The 20,879-nt window shown below is 38.9% G+C and overlaps 1 protein-coding gene across 10 annotated transcripts in view; it reads left to right on the forward strand.

The window, feature by feature from the left end:
* The window catches only part of RBM39 (RNA binding motif protein 39), a 32,369-nt gene that overhangs the window by 10,402 nt on the left and 1,088 nt on the right, over window positions 1-20,879 (forward strand). For 5 of the 10 annotated variants that reach the window (XM_072879569.1, XM_072879565.1, XM_072879570.1 and 2 more), the window contains 12 exons: window positions 4,659-4,724; window positions 4,832-4,885; window positions 6,322-6,439; window positions 7,063-7,215; window positions 7,770-7,907; window positions 9,468-9,533; window positions 10,451-10,655; window positions 10,860-10,937; window positions 16,721-16,753; window positions 17,899-17,974; window positions 18,144-18,249; window positions 20,794-20,872. In XM_072879569.1, coding sequence (XP_072735670.1) covers window positions 4,659-4,724; window positions 4,832-4,885; window positions 6,322-6,439; window positions 7,063-7,215; window positions 7,770-7,907; window positions 9,468-9,533; window positions 10,451-10,655; window positions 10,860-10,937; window positions 16,721-16,753; window positions 17,899-17,974; window positions 18,144-18,249; window positions 20,794-20,872 — 1,172 coding nt within the window. Of the gene's footprint in view, window positions 1-3,554; window positions 3,758-4,658; window positions 4,725-4,831; window positions 4,886-6,321; window positions 6,440-7,062; window positions 7,216-7,769; window positions 7,908-9,467; window positions 9,534-10,450; window positions 10,656-10,859; window positions 10,938-12,589; window positions 12,771-16,720; window positions 16,754-17,898; window positions 17,975-18,143; window positions 18,250-20,793; window positions 20,873-20,879 lie in introns of those variants that run through there. The other 5 variants (XM_072879573.1, XM_072879566.1, XR_012045186.1 and 2 more) reach the window with 5 other exon arrangements.

Here is a 20,879-nt window from a genome sequence, read left to right on the forward strand (position 1 = left end):
ATGGAGAAATCTCTCTCAAGATGTTTGAAAAGACAATGTTTACCTTCTGATAAACTGCAGGCTTGTACAGTTTTCTGCACATGAATGGTTTTTTTAGGTGTCTGGGTCCCAGTCCAGGGAACGCATTCCATTTAGGTACTCTTGGAATGCAGACAAAAAATGCCTGAGGTCTCAGGGTCTCATGTTGCACTGTCACCTGGATGTTGGCGTTTTCATAATGAAAACATACTGCAGCTCCTGGCTCTGCTAAGATGCAGTAGCATCCTGTGCTTCCATCAGTCCTGTGTACTTGGGGATCATAGAGCATATCGGCCCTGCTTTTACTTTGTCTCGAGTATCAGGCCTGTCAGAGCTGCTCTCTTCTTCAGCCTTGAAGATTTCAGCTGTGCACAGTTGACATGTTTTCTACAGCTCTTTGGCACCTGTAAGATTGCAGTAGCTAGTTGGGTTGTGCCAGTGCCACTGTTGTGGCTCCAGAGTGCCTCATAAACAGAGGACCTTGATCAAGATCTTCAGCCTTCCGTATGTGGAGCCTGCCAGTCTTCTCGCCTCCAATGTGGTGGCGTGTGGAGAGGATGTCCTTCATCTCATCACTTGGTTGGGAGTTGCTGCATTCTCCTAGCTGTGTCGGAGGGTTTTGTTCTTTGTTTTTCCTGTCGTCACTGGGTGGGAAGGTTCACCTGGAGAAATTTGGGAGTTTCAGTGTTCTGGTCTTCCAAAATAAATTCCTCCAAGTAGAGTTTGAAAGTATGGACATTACTACAATAACCCATGTCTGTTTTAATGCATCAAGATATGTTGTGCCAGGAAGGTAAATGATTGTGAGGGGTCTTTTTCATTGTTCTGATATTCTTCCATAGCTGCTCTGGGCAATTTCTGTGGTATTGAGACACAGTGAACAAAAAGGCGAGATAATCTAGTATCCCCTGAGGATATGAGGTTGTGCTTAGTAGTTTGGTGTAGTGTTCTCTCCTTCAGTTGTTGAATTGTTGCTTTCATTTAACCAAGTAGAATTTTAGCGTTTAAAGTAGTTTAGCGGAAGACCTGGTATAGGGCGACTATGTGCATCCCAGAGGCATTGGTCCTTTGTTGTGTAGCCTGTTGTAGCCACACTTTGTTGTGTGTTTGACTGTTGTGTAGCCAGCAGTTGGCTGTTGTTCCCTTGTAGGTCATGGATGATGCTGTTGAAGTGATACACATGCTAATGCGATTCCAAAATTCTGTTTTTGGCTCAGAAGGTGTGAAAGAGAAGGACCTCGGAAGACATGAGGGAAAAGAACCCTTCGTTTCCTGTTCAGGACTCTTGAATGCAGAGACTCACCTTTAAAAGCTGTATAACAGGTGCTGACTTTCAGGGAGGCACAAGTTCGGGAGATGAAGCCTCCTGCATCACCAGCCTCCTTTGGATCAGATACCTTTGGATCTACCAAAAATGGTGCTTCCATATGAAGAAACTGTCTCTGTAGCAGTGCCATCAGCTCAACATTTCAAAAGCAACTACCAGAATGTTCTTGCTGACTGGAGAATTTGAATCTGGAATCTCACCTTGTGGGGCTGTTCAGACAGTTCTGAGTTGGTGTTAGTGTAGGCAGTGTTGTAGCTGACTGCACCTTCTAGTTCAGAATGCTTTGTGGCTGAATTTTTTTTTTTTTAGTTCTTATTTTTTACTCTTCTTCCTTGTGATCTTTCTTATTTGCTTTATAAAGGCCCCTTTTCAAGCTAATATCTCTAAACTGAGATGTTTTTGCTGCTGGGGGTGATGTGGAAGCATCTTTGCAGTAGTGAGAAGAGAAAGTCTAGTATAGGTAATTCTGAAGGAAAAGGAGAAGAGTGTGCCACAGAGAACCTGAGGACTTTGAATTTGTCATCTTTAAGCATAAGACAGTGTTTAAATGTTTTAAATTTTTAAAATTGGGTGACTGGCTTGCATTGCTTAGTGTTCACAGGGTTTTTAATGTTGTGAATCTCACATATCTTGCCCCTTAAGTGTTTTACAGTTATATTATTAGGTCTCTTAGGAGAAAGAACTTGACCAAGTATTCTTGCTTAGACATCTGTCTGACAAGTCCCAGGTACTGGTAACGTACAGTAGAAGTCACTTAGACTGTCCTGTTGCTATTATGGAAACAATAAGTTGGGCAAAACTGCTGGGAAGACAGGCTTATTACATGAGGACTGAAAGTTCATTGTGGTTCTCTTGGACTTTGTTAGGCAAAGCTTGCCTTGTCAGAGACACTTTTATTGGAGTCTTGGATATGACTGAGCAGATGAAAGCTGATCTTTTACTGGCTGTCTTCTGACCTGACTGTTGTTCTTGAGCCATATGGCATCACATAGGTTTAGGAAAACATGTACCTAGCTGTGCTTTGGCTATACACAGGACTTAATGCGTACAGCTTATGAAGAAGGTAACCCCTAGACATAAAGATAAATTGCTTGTGACTTCCGTACATGATAGCAGGAACCGGGCAACAATTAGAAAGAGTTCTTACGCAGTAGGAGGAAAGAAGAAAGTTCCCCTGAGATCTACAGCTTTACATGCAAGTCTCCTTAGGAAAACCCAAAGAAATGCATCTCATTAGAATACTGTTGAAAAAGGATCTTCAGAAGGTAACTTGAGCCATCATCTTGCCCCAGGCAGCTTTCTGCTCAGTCTGTTCCAGTGGTCTGTTATGGCTTTAGTTTGCTGGGGTTTTTCAACATTTCTCTCATGTAGTTATGTAAATAAGATACAACTTATTTGTCAAGAGTGAAAATGGAAAAGAGATTTTTGAAGTTGTGTGGTGGTTTTTTGGTTGGTTGGTTTTGTTTTGTTTTTGTGGGCCCCCCCCCCCCAGTTGTGCATGTATTTGAAAACTGGTATGGTGTATCTTCTCAGTTTTTTTTCATTAGGTTTAGACAAACACTTAAAACATTTATTTCACTGTTTCCTTAAAAACTCATGGTCTTGATCATTGACCATCGTTTAGTTGGTCTGCATGTTAATATTCTGGAGTCACTGTAATTGGTTTGTCTTAATGCATTTGAATTTAAATGGAGAACACAATGTTCTACATCAGGAGCTGTGAAGATACAAGGCAATCCCATCTCTGATAAGAAGCCATCCTCTGGAATTAGTACCAACATTTCCAGGTGCAGCTTTTGGCATTACGTGTCATAGACATTGGAGAACATGAATAGATGCTCTCAGCAGTCATTTGTCTGAACTTGAATAGGAAATGGAATAATTTATCCTAGGCAAAAAAAAGTCTGTTTTTGATCAATAGTGATCTCATCTTAACATGTGCCTGTTTTTTATGTCTTGTTTTCTCTTAATAAGTAGTTATTTTCTCTTAAGTAGTTTCTAAATGGTGTTTTTTCTTTATTTTTTTTCCAGTGTTATACAGGGCCATATTTCCCTTGCTTTAACCTGGCCAGCACGGTTTTGGATCTTGGCCCACTACTTCCACCTGTGTCATGACATGTTTAAAAATGGGCATCCTCCTCCTTGTTGTGGATGCTGAGTTTAACTATAAGCATTACTTCTCCACTGAGTAGCAAGAAGACGTTTATCAGACAAATTGGTTGGCTAAATGGATTTAGTGAAAGCCTACTTAATGTCTTCAGACTGCCGTGTCTTTCAGGGTGTTTTCACATGAATTTATAGCCACAGCAGAAAGAATCAATTCTGTGCAGATGGAAAGACAAACCCCCTAGCATTCAGTCTGTGCAGCAGTGCCTCTGCCGTTCGGTGGATATACAGGAAGAACGTTAACAGGTGTTGTTCTTTGCCTTGTATCTACAAGGAGATCAAGTTCAGGGAGAACGTGATAGGATGAATCTTACTAGTCATGTCACAGTCTGTTACCCTGTGCCACAATAACTAGCAAGAGTACTGTCCTTAACATGGAAGCAATGGGCAGATTGCCATTTGTTCTTACAGCCTCTATGAAGCCTGGAGAACTAAAATTAGATTCAGCCAAGAGATTGGATTCCTTCTGTGGTGACATGCCTATATAAGGTTAACTGCTGGCTTAAATGGTTCTGTGTTTTGATGTCCATTAAGAACTTTACTTAAAGGAAGCTGCATTTACGTATTTGTAGCACTTTAAGTGGCTAGAGCTGAGGCAACGTTAGTGACTGTGTCCCTTGCGGATGTCTGCAGGGAGCTACTTTGGTTTCCACTTGCACCTTAAATTTCATGAAACTTTCAGTTTTAAAATGTTACGCTTGAGCAAATAGTCCTGCCAGCACCACTTTGCTCAAAACTCTGAGGCCAAGTTCCAGGCCATTAAGGTACTGCTTTGCAGTCATCAGTAGGTAGAATATGCATGTGGACAAAAAAACATGTAAAGAAGATTACAACAGTAACTGTAGCTCAGACTATTTTGCACAGGCAAGTGTGCCATGTCTGGCTGAATCGTGATTCAGTTCTTCCTTGGAGTCCTGCATATTCTGGGATTTTGCGATGCAGATGAAACTGAGCAGGGAGCATATTCTGTGCCGTATGGTTTGGAGTGCTGCACGTAGCTTATGCATGCTATGGGTGCTGCTAATGGAAAATGTTTACAAGTTCAGGTGCAAGGGTGGGTGAGCACTTGCAATGTAATGCGAGTACAGACAGGAAATCTTAATTCAGGTACTCTGGTGAGTAATGTCTGTCTTTGCTTTTGCCGTAGTTCTGGTCCAAAATTCAACAGTGCCATCAGAGGGAAGATTGGTCTGCCTCACAGCATCAAATTAAGGTTTCTGAGTTTTCTCTACTTTTTATTGTGTCATTAGTAGGTTTTGTTTAAAATCAGACTGGTATATTTGAAGGTTTTCTTATAATCTTGTTGATCTCTCTTTATAGCAGACGACGCTCCAGAAGCAAAAGTCCCTTCAGAAAAGACAAGAGCCCTGTTAGGTAGGAATTTTTACATGTTTGGGTTTGGTTGTTTTTTTCTTTTTTTGTCCAATTGAAGTTGGAAAAGTAATGGTGAAATAACGCATGACTTACGTGTGAGTATAAACTGGAGACCAAGTATGCTAGAATTCATTCAGAAAGCCCGTGAGAGGAGAGCATTGAAAAATGTTGCTTTCTCCCCATGTCATAAACTATCTCTTCCCCCCAATAGCAGTGTACAATTGTAAATAATGTCAGTTTGCAAAACATGTCTTGCTTTGCTTTTTGTCTTTCTGCATTCTCAAATCTTTTCCCTGTTGTGATTTAAATTAGCTAGCTTTTCTGCTAAATCTTACGTAATAATCTTAACTATGGAGTGGAATAGTACTGTACAAATGCATCTTTTTCCTATTCAGAATCTATCGATGTTGTTTGTAGAGAAGCCAGGTACCTTTGAAATCCAGGAGGTGCTTATCCATTCTTAGGCTTCTTGTTTAGGGAATTGGATTGAGATAGCTGCTGATGAGATTATTCTCTAAATTAATGCAGTTTAATTTAACCAATCTTGCTTTGTTGTTTTAATTTAGCAAACTCTTACTGAGATAATTCAGTTTAAATTTATTCTTGTGTATTCTCAGTGATTTTTAAAATATTTATAAAAATGTAAATACATATTACATGACTGGAAACTCAGTCCAGGATCCAGCATGCTAATTCTGCCCTGTACTTAAGTACAGGTCAGATTTTCTTAGATTTGAAGCTTTAACACCTTAGAAGTGGTGCCTCTAATTTCAGCTAGTGATCAATATTGAAATAAAATTAATCTAGTGCTTCTGGTGTCAATGATGAGAGTAATTATTCACTATTCATACTTTTTTATGGGTTAACAAGCTGAAACTATAAAATGAGGACTGGGAATTCCATTTGTATAGATGTTAGTATTGTTTATGCAGTGGCTGTAGTGATTCCGAAGTGACTGGGTTTTAGTTTGCAAAGATTTAGAAGATGTTAGTTTGCAAAGCCACAAGAAAAAGTTTGTACTACTTGTCTGAGAGTTCAGACAGCTAGTCTCTGCTAATTAATCCTGTTTTCCTTTGTTTTCCTGTCCTTTGATCTCATCTTTTTGACTGCAAGCTCCCTAGTGGTACTGTTACCTGTTCTGGACAGTAGCAAAGTGGCACCTCTGTTTAGTTGGGGCTTCTGTACTTAAAATACAATTTTCCAGTCATGTTTAATGCTTACAGTTGAAACAGGATGTTTAGTCATGTTCAAGAAGTAAAATTATTATATTAATATTAGGTGCTCCCTTCAGTTCTTGACCCTGCCTTTTTTTAATAGAGCAGGCATTTTTTTCCCCATCAGACTTTGAAGTACTGGTTATTTAAAGTTTCATGCATGGTCCAGAGATAAGTTATCTTAATTCAGATTATTTTTTAACTGAACTTTCCTCTTTCCAGAGAACCTATTGATAATCTTACCCCTGAAGAGAGGGATGCTCGAACAGTATTCTGCATGCAGCTGGCTGCAAGAATTCGACCGAGAGACCTGGAAGAATTTTTCTCTACAGTAGGGAAGGTAATTAATAGGGAGGTTAAAACAATGCTGAATACTTCCTCAAGCTGTCCTAGCACAGGATTGATACTCTGCAGAATTGTAAGCAAGTGGCTTTCTGGAGCTTCCTGTACAGGTGAAAGGGGGGATGAATGACAACCAACTAATTCTTAAAGTCTCTGAACATGAAAATGTAATTTATCAGGAGTTCATTGTTCAGCATGTGATGTGATGCAAAACATGGCAATGCAATTCTGATTCGAACAACTTCATTTTTCAGAAGTTTCAGTCTTTTGCAGATAGGTCTGCCAGTTGTAGTGTAATTTAAAAATTAGTTTAACTTTTAATTTTGAAAACCTTTTTGTTCCATCGGCTGTAAGGTTCTGGCTTAAAGCATTACAGTGCTGCAAGTATTCTATTGCCCCTGCTCCTGTAGCATACTACATTTGACTTTGAATGGCAACTTTTAATGCTAGCTTGCCTCTGGGATATGTTTGTTAAGATAGCTTTATGCTACTCTAGATTTGCAGCATAATTACAAAGCCATTGGCTTGGCAAATAATTGTCTTGTTATTAATACCTTTCTGAGAAATGGACTGTGTTAGTTTTTTTCCTTTATCAACAGCATTTCTATACTTGCCTTTCAGGTTCGTGATGTGCGAATGATTTCGGATAGAAATTCCAGGCGTTCAAAGGGAATTGCTTATGTAGAGTTTGTTGATGTTAGTTCAGTGCCTCTGGCAATAGGACTAACTGGACAGAGAGTCTTGGGTGTACCAATCATAGTACAAGCATCACAGGTAAGGAGTTGTAAACCTCGTTTTTATTCATGTTGAGTGATGCCTCTTTTGCTGGAAAACTTACTGTTTAAAAACCTGGTTAGCATTGAATGTTTGGAAAACCTTAACAAGAATGATTCTTTAAGCTCATTATAAATGGACTTCTGTTTCCCATAGTTGACATGCAAATTAAAGCAATTCAAAGTGATATAAATGCGTTTTGAAAATACAAATGTTAAGAAAGTAGTAATAATGAAACTGTGTAATAGTGTTACAGGATTGTGGTATATATTATGTCTGCTTTCCAGCTTGTGTAAAAAGTAAAGTGTTAATTTACTAGATACAAGTCAGAATTCTGCATGAAGCTGTTCAATTTGAAGGCTTTTGGAAGCTGTCTCTCTCTACTTAGTCGTGGTCTTGGATTTTGTAGATTTTAAGTTAAAGTCCAATGGATAATGTGCAGATTATAGAACAGCTTGTATTTTTTTGTGAATCTGGCAGATGTATACTGCTTATGTTAGAGTTTTTTATTAAATTCTTATAGAAGGTGAGTTTTTCTTTTTTCCTTTTCTCAGGCAGAGAAAAACAGAGCAGCAGCAATGGCAAATAATCTGCAGAAGGGCAGTGCTGGTCCTATGAGGCTCTATGTGGGATCATTACACTTCAACATAACTGAAGATATGCTTCGAGGAATTTTTGAGCCGTTTGGCAGGGTAAATTTTAATTTGGCACGTTGTGTTATGGTAGTTTATCTGAAAAACCTAGATTAGTTGTAGAGCACTCACAGTTTCTGGAAATAATTGAGCTTCACACCTGCAAAACATCCACAAGGCTTTAGATACATAGTTAGTGTTAGAGAACAAATGAGAACCTTGATTTGTGATGTGGTCCAGTGACTTTTGAATGGCAGACCTTATGAAGGAAAGCTGAGAATTCAGTGAGTACCTAAAATAGCAAAGCAAAACAAAAAAACACCCCAGACAGTCCCTGTGTTATATCCTGCTTCAGCATCTTGTAAATATCTCCTCCCCCCCCCCCCGCCCCGATTGTGAATGGGTCCCCATTTGACAGGTTAATCAGGTCTGAGTTCTGTTCACTGTGAATGTAGTAGTTTCATCTGTTTCTGAGGATTTTTGCTTAAGTTTTAGCTCATGTTACTACCATGAACTAGTGGTATGTCCTGTACAGCTCTGACACAGGCCCCTTTTCACTCCTGATCATTAGGCCCCAGTTTGCGGCATGATAATATGTTTTTGTAGAGAGAGTTATGGAAGTGAGCAGATCGAATCTGAAGTTTCCAGTGGAGTCATAATAAATGGTAGCCCTACTGTGCTAACTAAGGTATCATGGGTATATCGTTATTAGATAGGGAAAAAGTAATATACTTAATATGCTGCTTAATGGGGAAAAAAAAATTATCAAGTCCATTGGTGTTTTTTCCTACTATCTTTGGATATTAACCCTGCCTCATACATACTGTAACAGTGCTTTACAGATGTTTTATTCAGATTCAGTATGTGCATCCCTTTAATTCTGTTGTGCAAAAGCCTGGAAAATTGCAGCAATTTATTAAATTTTAGTCCACGTGTCTGTTTTTGTTTTCTTTTCTCTCAAGGTCTGGTAGTAGGATGAATGTAGCTTAGGAGGTTTACATGTAGAGTTATGAAGGTTTTTCCTTCTGATTCCATATGCTCCAGTCTTCAACTCAGTTCTTCCTCTTACTTCTGTGTTGCTGTCTCTTCCCAACACTGTTTTGTGGCTTGCGGATGACTTACTAATATGTTTTAAATTCAGTAACTGTAAACTTCTAGGAGTTCCCATATGCCAATAATTTAAAATATGCACCTTTTTCTTAAAGCCCCTGGTCAAAGTCATGCAAACTGCTTTTCTTACCTTGTAAAATGGAGTTTCTCAGCGTATGAGATACCATGACTATAATGTTTCAGTTAGGATTTGATGATGTCTGCATGCTCGTTGTCTGATAGAATGTTGCATCAGGACCAAGCCTCTGCCTGTAGTTGGACTCAAAGGATAAATTGTACATCACCCGTATGTTTACCTGCGTCTGTTTTAGTATCAGAGTACATATCTAGCTGCCTGTACGCTAATTTTGACTTGAGGAAGGAATGAGGAACTGATTTTAAAAAAAATTAAAAATATAGTGGTTTCATATTTATTGAAATATGTGGCAGGCCTGTATTCAGGTTTTGTTTTGATATCTTGTGGCTTGTTTCAAAATGTCTGATAATAAGTAGCTTTATTATTATTTTTAGATTGAAAGCATTCAGCTGATGATGGATAGTGAAACTGGACGCTCAAAAGGATATGGATTTATTACGGTATGACTAGAATTGCCAAACTTCTTAGACAATTTCTGAGTGTAACCTTCCCATGTAGTAGTACAGCTTACTCGGCAATCTGTTAAGTCTAATCTTAGAATTGTCATGTTGCAGGACATGCAACAATGGCCTTTTTCTTTGTTTCTGCCAGTTCTCTGTGAGTATTGTGGTTGAACAATGCACATGTTCAGAATGGAATAGTATACTTCGTGATCAGTGCCTGGTGATCAGTGCTGTCTTCTGCAGGCAAAGATACGAGACTGGCATTTCCACAGTGCTGTGAAAATGATTGAATTTGAGCTTTTTAGGGGAGATAAAATTTTAGAGGCTAAAACTTTCAGTTGAAGACATCTTTCCTCTTTATGCTCAGATACATAACTTTGTGAACTTGGGTTTCCTGACTGACCTGGCAGTTTGTCGTGGGATAAAACGTCTTGGCTGGGACCTCTGGCACTTGGAGACAAATGAAACCAAACTAACTATATAGCTAATATTTGACGGTTTTGACACTGACAAAATATTCTGTGTATTTAATTTGACATTACACAGCATAAAGCAGAAAATCTGTTAGGAATAGCCAGTAAATGCATGGCAGTTGTAAGGTTACAAAGGAAGTGACTGTCATTCTTGGAAAGTCTTGAAAGAGAACCACAGCCATGACTTCTGTTGATTGCAATATCTAGATGCTCTGGCTTCAACAGTAATGTATATTTAAATATATTCTTACCTAAATCTGAGAAAGTAAATATTCAAACTTGTGTGTGTTTGGTTTAAATGAAAAATACGGAGCTCATTTAAGTTAGCTTATCTTAAATTAGTGTTTCGCACATTTACGTAACTGTGGATATTACGTACAGTAGAAGTGTTGCTGAATCCTGTAGGCAGTATTACTGAATCTATATTTTTCCAATCTACAGTTCTCAGACTCTGAGTGTGCCAAAAAGGCCTTGGAACAACTCAATGGATTTGAGCTGGCTGGTAGGCCCATGAAAGTTGGACATGTAACTGAGCGCACGGATGCTTCTAGTGCTAGTTCGTTTTTGGACAGTGATGAGTTGGAACGGACTGGAATTGACTTGGGAACAACTGGTCGTCTTCAGTTGATGGCAAGACTTGCAGAAGGTATGTGTGTTGATTAACAGGAAGTGTGTGAAAATACAGAATTTTGCAGAATTTGAATTAATACACCCCACAGAATATTATGCTAAATGCAAGGAATGGTATTTTTAAACTTTTGACAACAGTAAGATTTCTGATACTTCTGTTACTGCATCCCTAACTGAGTGAAAAGTGGTTGCTACAAGGTATGTTCGTATTCTGTTCCAGGTACTGGTTTGCAGATTCCTCCGGCTGCACAGCAGGCTCTGCAGATGAGTGGATCTTTGGCATTTGGAGCTGTGGCAGGTAAGAAATGATGACCTATTTATTTTTCAAAAATACTTTATGCTTTATAATTTTGAGACAAGAGGTACTTAACTACATTTTGTGATCTTTTAAAATGAGAACATAAGTATTACAGCATGTTTTACAAACTGCAAAACATTGCAAATCCGTGAGCAAATAAACAGTGACAGTATATGACAGCTTTGGGTGTGATTTACTTTGTGTTATTTTTGGCAAGTCTGTTGCAGTTCCCTTAATTCATCCCAAGCCTTCACCTCTTTCTTTACTATTCCCTGTACTAATGGGGACTTTTATGTTCTACTGCAGTGTAAATGTTGACTGTTAAAAATAGCAGGCTCATAATTGGAAGGGGGTTGACCCTTATGAAAAAAACAGAGCTGTACCAGGGGCAAGAAGGTTATTAGGACTTTACGGGGGACATGGCAACTAAGACTACAGTATTGTTAGGTTTATACAGTGTATGTCCTGGTGAGGAAGGACACCTGTATGTCAGGGAATTTGTGTATTGCTTGGAATTGGCTATAGTTTGTGTGTAGGTAGGTCTGCAAGTAGGTATGTTGGAAGTGTTACTGAGACTTATTTTGTTGTGAGAGGGAATGAGGCTGAGGATATGATTGCTGCTGCTAGTTCATAGCTGGCCTACACAGCAATCTGTTCAAGAGGGCTTCAGAACTAGGGCAATGAGTAACCTCCCACAGGAGATTAGGAGTGGAGTTTCTTCTTCTTGTTATTTTTTTATTAATACAAGAACAAAGGGCATGACACTGTCATAGCAGTAGAAAAGACTTGAATGTCACAAATAACTAGATGCTGGAATGTGTGAGAAGTGTCAGGAAATAACAAAGAATAGGTGGCATTATTTTGTTTGTCTTCCAGCAGAGTTTGTGACAGAAGTGATTCAGACTTAAGATACACCTGGATCATGTTACTGAAGTTCAGGTGCAGTTTTGAGAAGAGCATACATATGAAAGTGTAGCTAAAAGTTGCTAAAAGAATATAACAGAGTCTTTCTATAGATATACACTTGGAAGGAAAAGGAACTGCCTAGTGAAAGAAAAATGTGGGTTGGGGAATAAAGTTTTTTCTATTTGAGAAGAAAAAGATGAAAAAGACAGTGGCAAAGAAAAAGTGTATCTAGTCCAGAAAGAGAAGGAAAGGTAAACAACACCAAAATTAGATCACTTTTAGTGTAGGTGATACAGTGGTGTGACAGTCTTGCTTGGAAACAGGTGTAGTCAATAAGAAATGAGAGAAATATTTTTAAAAAACACCAATCCTTTCCCCATCCCCATATTTGAAACAAACAAGCCAAAGAAATCCAAACTCCTCAAATCAGGAACATGGCCAAAAATATCTCACACAGCTGAACTGTTAGGAGAGCATGGAATCAGTATGAGACAATGTGGCTGTGGAGGAATAAATGATAAGGCTGAATGCAGGTTTTTGAACAATGTGCATGTTTAGTAACTGTAGAAATAAAAGTGGTAGGAGTAGCATTGTTTATTCCACTTGTATTGTACAAAAGGAGTAATGCAGACATGTGCAACTTAAGTAACTTTGGAAAAAGATAAAGCTTTTTAGTACCATAGAGTCATGAGCTATCCCCAAAGTGAGATTTGGTTATGGATTAAAGATCTCTTTACTCTTGTTAGAGAAAATTACTACCAGGAATTATGTCATTATGGGAGACTTTAACTTCCCTGATACAGATTGGAGAAGAATTGCTAGTAATAATGGTGGGGCCCAGATATTCCTGGATGTGATAGCCGACAAATTTCTTCATCAAACACTCACTGACTCATGAAGAGGGGATGCTATTTTAAACTCAATTTGGTAAGTAATGAAGATGTTATGGATGAGAATAGAAATGACCATTGACTTGAGGGATCATGAGTTGCTCAAGTTTAAATGGAAGGATAAACAAAACAGGTCTGTAACTAAGGCTTCTGATTTCAAAAGCGGTGGTTGAAGAAACAAGGCAATGAAGTCATCTGGTCTAAGCAACTTGGGTGTTTGAACAGGCAGGATGTAAAAAGCTTCTTCAGTTCCAAATTGCTAATGCTGTATTGGATCTGTATTCCACAGAAAGAAGAAACAGTCCTGTTAGAAATGGGCTCCACACCGAACTGGGTGATTAACTACCTCAAAAGAAATAAGGAATAAGCGCAGAGCCTGTGAAGAATAGGAAAAAGGACTAATAATAAAACAATATTTTTAGTTTGGGAAATAGATAAAATGAGAATTACCTGCCAACAGTCAGATTGAGTTAGACCTTGTAAAAGACATGAAAGCATAGATGAAGATTTACCAACTCTTGAAGAGAACAAAAAGGAAGCGGGGCTGAGGTTGAATGAAGAAATACTCCCAAGATGTTTCAAAAGAATCTCATTGCCTCACTTTGTAGTGGGGGCACTGGTCATAAAGTTTGGAATTTGAGGAAGGTAAGGTAGGAATATGGATTAAAAAAAAAGAAAATTATTGACAGGGTAGAAGCAAAGCTAAAAGTAAGAGCTGAATGTACTCAGTTCAGAGTAGTAAGAAAACTCCCATCAAATTAGTGAGGGAATAGGTACATGAAATATGAGGTTTGATATCTGATATTGTCAATAAATATTGTAAGTCTGTGATACAATATATAGCTGGAACATCTAATTCTAAATTACCTACACTTGGAAGGAAGGAAGAACAACATATTCTGGCCAGTTTCCAGTCCTGTTACTCTGACTTCACTTCTCTCCTTCAAAGGTCATACTAACGATGGGTGAACTGGAGAATATTATTAAAATATAGCATACTTTCAGAGAAACTGCATTTAAAGACTAACACTCTTTGATAAAACTGACTTTCCTAGACAGAGGAGCAGTAGTAGAACTCTTCTCTCTGAACTTCTGATTTGTGTCATTTGGAAGTTGTTAAACTAGAGAAGTGGGTAGTACAGGAAGTACAAGATATATAAAGAAGCTGGCTCAAAGAAAGGGATTTTTTTCAGGTGAAAGCTGGGAAGGTTAGAGGCTGTTGTTGAAGCCAGAGTCCAGGTGTTGGCTGATCTTGTTTAGCATTTACATGAATAACAATGGTCAGCAAGAGTAGGAGCGAGGTGAGTAAATACAGAGGTGCTGTCAATAAGGGATTCTTGGAGTGTTGTACATTGTTCACCTGCCTAAGGATTGAAATAAATTCTAGATAGATAGCCTGGGAGCTTAGTAGTGAAAGATGGCCAAGGAGGAGGAAAATATCTAAATACTCCAGTTTATCAGGGAGTGAATATGAACTGTCAGTGTGATGCATTTTTTGAAAGAGCAACTGTGTTCCTAGAGGTAGCATACTTGAGCATCTGAGATGTAACATACACACTTGTGAACAGTTCTGGCCACCCATGTTCAAGATGGTTGAATCAAACTAAAATAGGGAGGTTAAAGAATTAGTTTTATGGGAGGCGTGAGAACTTGGACATTACTCCCATGGAGAAAATTCCAGCAGGAAAAAGAATTGAAGCTAAACAGTTGTAGCTGTGTACTTTCTGTTCTCCAGTAAATTCTGTCTGAAAACCTGAAACTTGAAATAACCATGAGGCTATAGAACATTCTTCTAATGCTTCGTGGGACAAAACATTCCTTACTTTGGGGAAGGAACTATCTGTTTATGAAAAAGATTGAGGTAGTGTGCTGCAATAGAGGGACGAATAAGTGTTCTCATCCAGGACCTCTATTTGATCTGCTGTTCTGTTCTAAGTAATTACTTAGAAAACTGGGGAATACTTGGCAGGCTTTAGTTTATTTAAAGCTAGCTGTGTTTCAAAATAAACATGCAACTTCATTTTGGTTTAAGACACAAAATGCTTTGATAGATATTTCTGTATTTCTGCTTTCTGTCTACTAAGCATGTACTTAGTCATGCTAAACTTGCTACTCTTACAGATTGTATATACAGAACACACTGAAAAAGTTACTTTGATCTTAACTTGACAGATGTATTAATTTTAGTTTCCACATATTATTTAAAACTGCATGTAGGGAAGAAGAGTTGACAGTGAAGAGTGACAATGAATTTCTAAATTCTGAGTGAACTTGGAAGTTAGAGGAGAGGACCGTTCTTCAATCATGAGCAACAAGAAAATTCAGTTAGTTTAAAGTTTTGGTGGATGGGGGTTATGTTTCAGAGGTGGTAGATAATTAACCAGTGAAACTTGTTGCCACAAGATACTGTTAGCTGATCTTCCTGTGGTTAGAACAGATTTGACTCTTGGCCCTAGACAGGATTTGAACTGGTCATCTGTGTAGATTTGCCACATTTGGTTCAGGTGGGCTTGAGCATTTGGCTGTAGAGCCCCAGGCTGACCGACATTTGGTAAGTTCAGCTGTACATGATGTGCATGTGCAATTGTATCAGAATTGCAGAGGGAGAACTCTCTGTCCTCATCTAACTAGAGTGAGTTAGGAGATTTGGGGTTTTACTATTTTTTTTTAAATGCATTTGTTTACAAAAAAGTTTGGGTAGTAAATAACTAGGTAATTAGTTATAGATTTGGCCAAGTCCATGCAGCTTCTGCAGAGAATACAGGCTAAGACAGTCTTCCCCATTATGGTATTTGTCACTCTATGGAGCTGAGGATTTCTTTGTGTTCAGATCCAGATGGACAACATGCTAAATGTAGCCAATAATTGTTATAGCTCAGCCTTCAGAGCTTGCTCTTTCCATCTCTTTATTTTTCAGTATGGTTCCCAGTATGTGTTCTTCTGTGGAAGTCACTTGGGAAGGCACTTGAGGAAGACTTTGGTGCTGTCACTGCCTAATACTTAGAGCAAAAAAAAAGACTCCTGTTGATCCCCCAGTGTTGTGGAGGAGGGTTTATTAGAAAGGAAAAAAAAGTATGTTGATACCTGATACCTCCAGGTATTTCCAAGTACATGTGGAAGCTTGCTTGGGGTCCATCACTTCACATCAATTCACTTCTAAACCAGTGAATTAAGATGACAGTTAACTGTAGTCTGTTAACTCCTTGTGTTTGTGTGAATTAAATTGGAACATAAGTGAAGAGGCTTATGCTTACATTTCTTGCATTATGAAGTTTTCTGTTGGTTTAAAGATATCGAGTATTGGGGTCATATACTTGGAAATTGTTAGAAGGTCTGCATTTGTCTGTTCCCATTACTTCGAATTGGGACAGCTACATGTTATTAAATAAGTAATTAGTGTTTTATTGGCAAATTAAATGTTCTGAATACTTGAAAATATCTTGAATTTGAAAAATACCAAAGTAACTTGTGCCATTATGACATTTATATGGAATGGTAACAGGTGAAATACCACGCTATTCTACTTGAAATTAAATTTGATAGCTGCTTTCAGAATGTCACACTTGGATAACTGTGCTTAAATGCTTTCTGTTAGTAAAGATGTCAAACTTCTAATGCCTGTAAGAATTGCTGTAATTATTTTCTCATGGAACAAAATACGTCTTACAAAGAGTTCAAGCACAGCAAAGGCAAGGTGGAAATGATACATTGAATTAAAGGACATGGTGATGTCTCTCCTTTTAAGGTATTGTTTCTCTTTGAAATATGCTTACCTTTGTGGTCATGGAATCTCTATCAAGTACAAAATATTCCAGCTGAGAAGCTGAAATTAGTGAAACTACTCACAACTAGAGAGGAACAGTGAGAGTGGGTTGAGGTACTTGAACAAGCTCTTAACCACAAAAAAAGTTAAACAACCTGGCTGGCAGGTAAAGATACAACAATGCTAGCAAGCATACTAATTAACTTCTGTATATTTTTCTTTAGATTTGCAAACAAGACTATCTCAGCAGAATGAAGGTAAACTAGCATTTGATGTAACTTGTCACCAGTAGGTTTTGTTGTAGATGTCTGTAAGTGAAATGCTTCTGGTGTAGAGTTTGCCAACAGCCTGAGAAATTGTATTGTATTAGCATCTGTAGGAATCATACTATGTAGTGATTATTGACTGAAAATAACAGAATGTATGTTAAACACTTTGCCTTTTATTTGTGTAGCATTCCCTCAGTGTTGGTAACATTCCCCAGCCATATGTTAGTCCTAGAAAATGTGTGGGTTTGTATTTCTTGTTCATGGGTTCAGGCGTGGTTGGGTGTGGGGTTTTTTTTCCTGCCTTAGAGGCAGGGACTGGAGGGGTCATTTGAGAATCAGGAGGCTGGGGTTACTGTCCCTGGATTAATCATCATCTTACTCTGACTGCGCAACCCTTAATGTCTGTGTATGTAGAGAGCAGGTGGCCATTATTTCGGCTAAAAGGGCAGCCTACAGGACGGTGCTTATCTTTAATAAGATGTACTGTGGTGAGCAACAATAAATGAGAAGTAATAATTTCATAGTTACTGGGGAAGAGTATAGATCTGTTCTGCAGTTAAAATGTTTATGATTTTAGTTGTCAAATATTTCCTATGTTATGCATTTCCAAGGGACAAAAGTACAGCTATACTTTTTTGAAGGATAATTCAACATGCTTAAAATACATGTTGAGAGTTCTCAAAGATGTCTGTCACTTCCTGTGAAGTCAGATGGGGTGGTGCCACTCCATCCAGAGCTGCTGCTTGGCTTCCATGAGGAGAAAAAAATTAAAGGTGCTCTGGCATACAACTCAGGCAGAATTTTTAGATGCATGTGAAGATGCATGTATCTGCATTTAAATGTTTAAATTTAAAATCTGCCAAAAATCAATGTACAGGGTTATCTTTTCACTTTTCAGCTTCAACGGTAGTTCATCTGTGCTATTTTCTATATCGATCAATTTAAAATTTCCCTATCATAGATAGTGTCTAGTTACGAGTTTTGCTTTCCTGCCTTCAATTTTTGGCTTAGTTAGAACTGTTGCTATTATTGCTGAATGTTGGGATTTTAAAGGATAGGTAGAAGATACTAATTTAAATTGGAGCCATGCATAGTGGGTTCTTAGATTTGTTACTTTTTTTCCATTACAACAGTTCTGGCTGCAGCTGCTTCTGTACAACCACTTGCAACACAGTGCTTCCAGCTTTCCAACATGTTTAATCCTCAAACGTAAGTGATTTTATCATTGTCTGTTTGTTTGGCATTTGTTGATGACTTTAACATCTGAGAAGGGAATCAGAATGTTGCAGAGTTGTTTTTTTTTTATGGGTTTTGGGGTGGATTTTGTCCGAGTGATAACAATTCCATCTCTGCCCTGTTCTTCCTCCACCCCCTACAGTGAAGAAGAAGCTGGCTGGGATACAGAAATTAAAGATGATGTGATTGAGGAATGTAACAAACACGGAGGAGTTATCCACATCTATGTAGACAAAAACTCAGCTCAGGTATGCCTGGTTCCAAGGAGACACTGAGCAGGTTTTAGGAGTTTTGTTGCTTTGTAGTGTATAGAGAGAGCATTACAAATACTGTTTGGGTTGTGTTTTTTTTTTTTCTCCTAAACTGAACCTACATGTCTTGAAGTTACTTTGCAGTTTTTGCAGAGTGTAGATGGTTCCCTCCTGTTTTGAGTCATTGTGTGTAACTTGAATGCAGGTATGAGAGCAGTTTTGTGGTGCTGCAGTCTGCTCTTTCAGATTTACAGAGCTGAAGTTACTGTGGAAATACAGGCTGAAGAGTAGTGACCTCTTTAATTCTGGCATTTGGCATTTCCCAAAAGCCAGGGACTTCCATTTTCCTCTGTTTCTGGAGAATACAGGTTTTAGCACAAAGGAGACCCTGCTCCAGCAGACTTGAGATGTGCAGTTAAATGTGTGCCTAATCCCATGCTTGGAAACAATTGTGTTCACTGGTAATGTTGAAGTCTTGCAGTGGGCAGTAGGAGTGCCTAGAGTTGTAACAGGGAGGAGAAGAAAAAGTGCGAGGCTGAAATCTACACTACTGTCCCTGTCAGTATTGCTTAGATGGGATTGTCTTGCCCTGGTAATGCACTTGGCACTCTCAAACCTTTGTTATCATTGTGCTGCTTCTACGGAAGACTCTTGTCACCCGAAACCCTTTCACATGGATTATTGAGATGTTAGATTAGAGATGGTGCTGCAGTCTAGTACATAAAACAATATGCAATCTTTCCTAGCGTTTTGTAATCTTCAAGATCACTGCTATGTTGGACTGCTGGGCTTATGGGAGGTAGAAACCTTTCCCACAGTATATTAGTCTATTACTATCTTAGAGAAAACAAAGTGTCCTTTGATAGATGGACTTTGATAGATGGACTTTGATAGACTCCCCCCCTCCCCCTCCCCCAACCAACAACAACAAAACCCCCACACAAACCACCAACAAACCACCACCCCCAAAACCACAACCTCAGCATACCTCACATAGGTTCTGAGTGCATAGAGCTGCCAGTCTGGTTCACATTAGCAAGTGGATTTGAAAGAAGAAATTCCAGCTACTATATCATGAGTTGCTGTTTGTTACATGAAATCCATTTTGTCACAGTAGCACAGTGATGACCTAGATGTAAAAATACCCACTGATACTTAAAAATACTGTATTTGAACATAATTTTCCACTGTGCCGTTCTGTTTTCCAGGCTTAGATTCTGGTCACATTCTCTTTTAAGTGTTTTCATCTCCCATCTTTTTAGGGCTCTTTCCCAGACAGCCAGACTGCCCAGGCTAAGGGCTGTCAGTAATCAGCCCATGAAGATGTGATTTGTTGTGGGTGAAAAGATTGCAGTCCCAACTGAACACGTGGTCTCATGTACCACACCAATCTACACTGTGGTGTGTTAAGGAAAATGAAAGCTTTATATTGCTGTATCTCATTTCAAGGTTTAAGCAGCTTGGATGACTGTGCGGGGGGAGGCTGAGAACAGAACTGTGTGTGTTAATTGCTTAGTGCCTTAAACATCAGCCCTGGATCTCAAGTTTCCCCCCTGAGAATGAATGAGTTAGATCACAGTGGGAAGAGTTAGTACAGGCTGGCAAAGGCTCCTAAAGGGAAGGCTGGGTTCTGTTTCTTAGTACATTCTTTTCCTGTAAAATCTGTTTCAACTAGAATCTGATCTGGTTCAAGAATTACTGGTAGTCTATTTTTAAGCAGGCAGCCAGACAAATGCCTACACATTACTGGGGGTGTCTGTATGTCTTGCAGTTGTTGAATGTGAATATTGCAGTACTCTGGATTAGGCTGATTTAGTGCTTAATTTGTAGATGGAAAACTTCAGGTATCTCTGACAAAGTTAAAAGAGCAGTCTGTCATTCATGTTAGATATCGTCTTAGGCTCTTCTTGCCCTGCTGTAATGGGTTTTTTCCCTTCGTCTCAGTCCTTCTTCAAGTAAAGACAGACAAATGCTGAAGTTCATGTAGGAGAATTTTTACAGTACCAGTCTTCCTTGAAGTGCTGGACATCATTCTTGCTGCAGGAAATGGGGAATGCTTAATCCCTTTGAAAACCAGACTGTGAAGGTGCATATCTAGTTAAGCATTTGTGGTTAAAGTTGGTGATTTACAGAACTTGATGGCTCATGTGCAGTAGAGGTAGCTGAACTCCTTGTGCTTTCTGTTTCGCATGACATGTAATCAGGAACCATGAGATACTTGCTCATGATAACCCTTCAAGGGAGTAAGCAGTCCATTCGTTGTTGATTTCAGATCAAGCTTGCATTTGGTCTGTCTTGCAAAAATCCTATTTAGAAAAGTTTCATGCTAAGGTAACTTACAGTATGGTAACGCATGTCAGTAAAAAAACCTGCCCACTACTCTATTTTGTCATGCTCATTCTGCCTTATTGGTTGACACCAGCAGGAACATAGCAAGGCAGGTTTGCCTCCGTCACAACCACGTGAAGGAAGTGTCTTGAGGATAGACGATGGGGGATGTTTCTCAAGCTTCTAACAGACTGTCACACCTCTGTATTGCAGGGCAATGTGTATGTCAAATGTCCTTCAATTGCTGCTGCCATTGCAGCTGTAAATGCGTTGCATGGGAGGTGGTTTGCAGGTGAGTG

The sequence above is a fragment of the Ciconia boyciana genome, chromosome 14 (genome assembly GCF_034638445.1).
Source record: "Ciconia boyciana chromosome 14, ASM3463844v1, whole genome shotgun sequence".
NCBI classification, from domain to species: Eukaryota; Metazoa; Chordata; class Aves; order Ciconiiformes; family Ciconiidae; genus Ciconia; species Ciconia boyciana.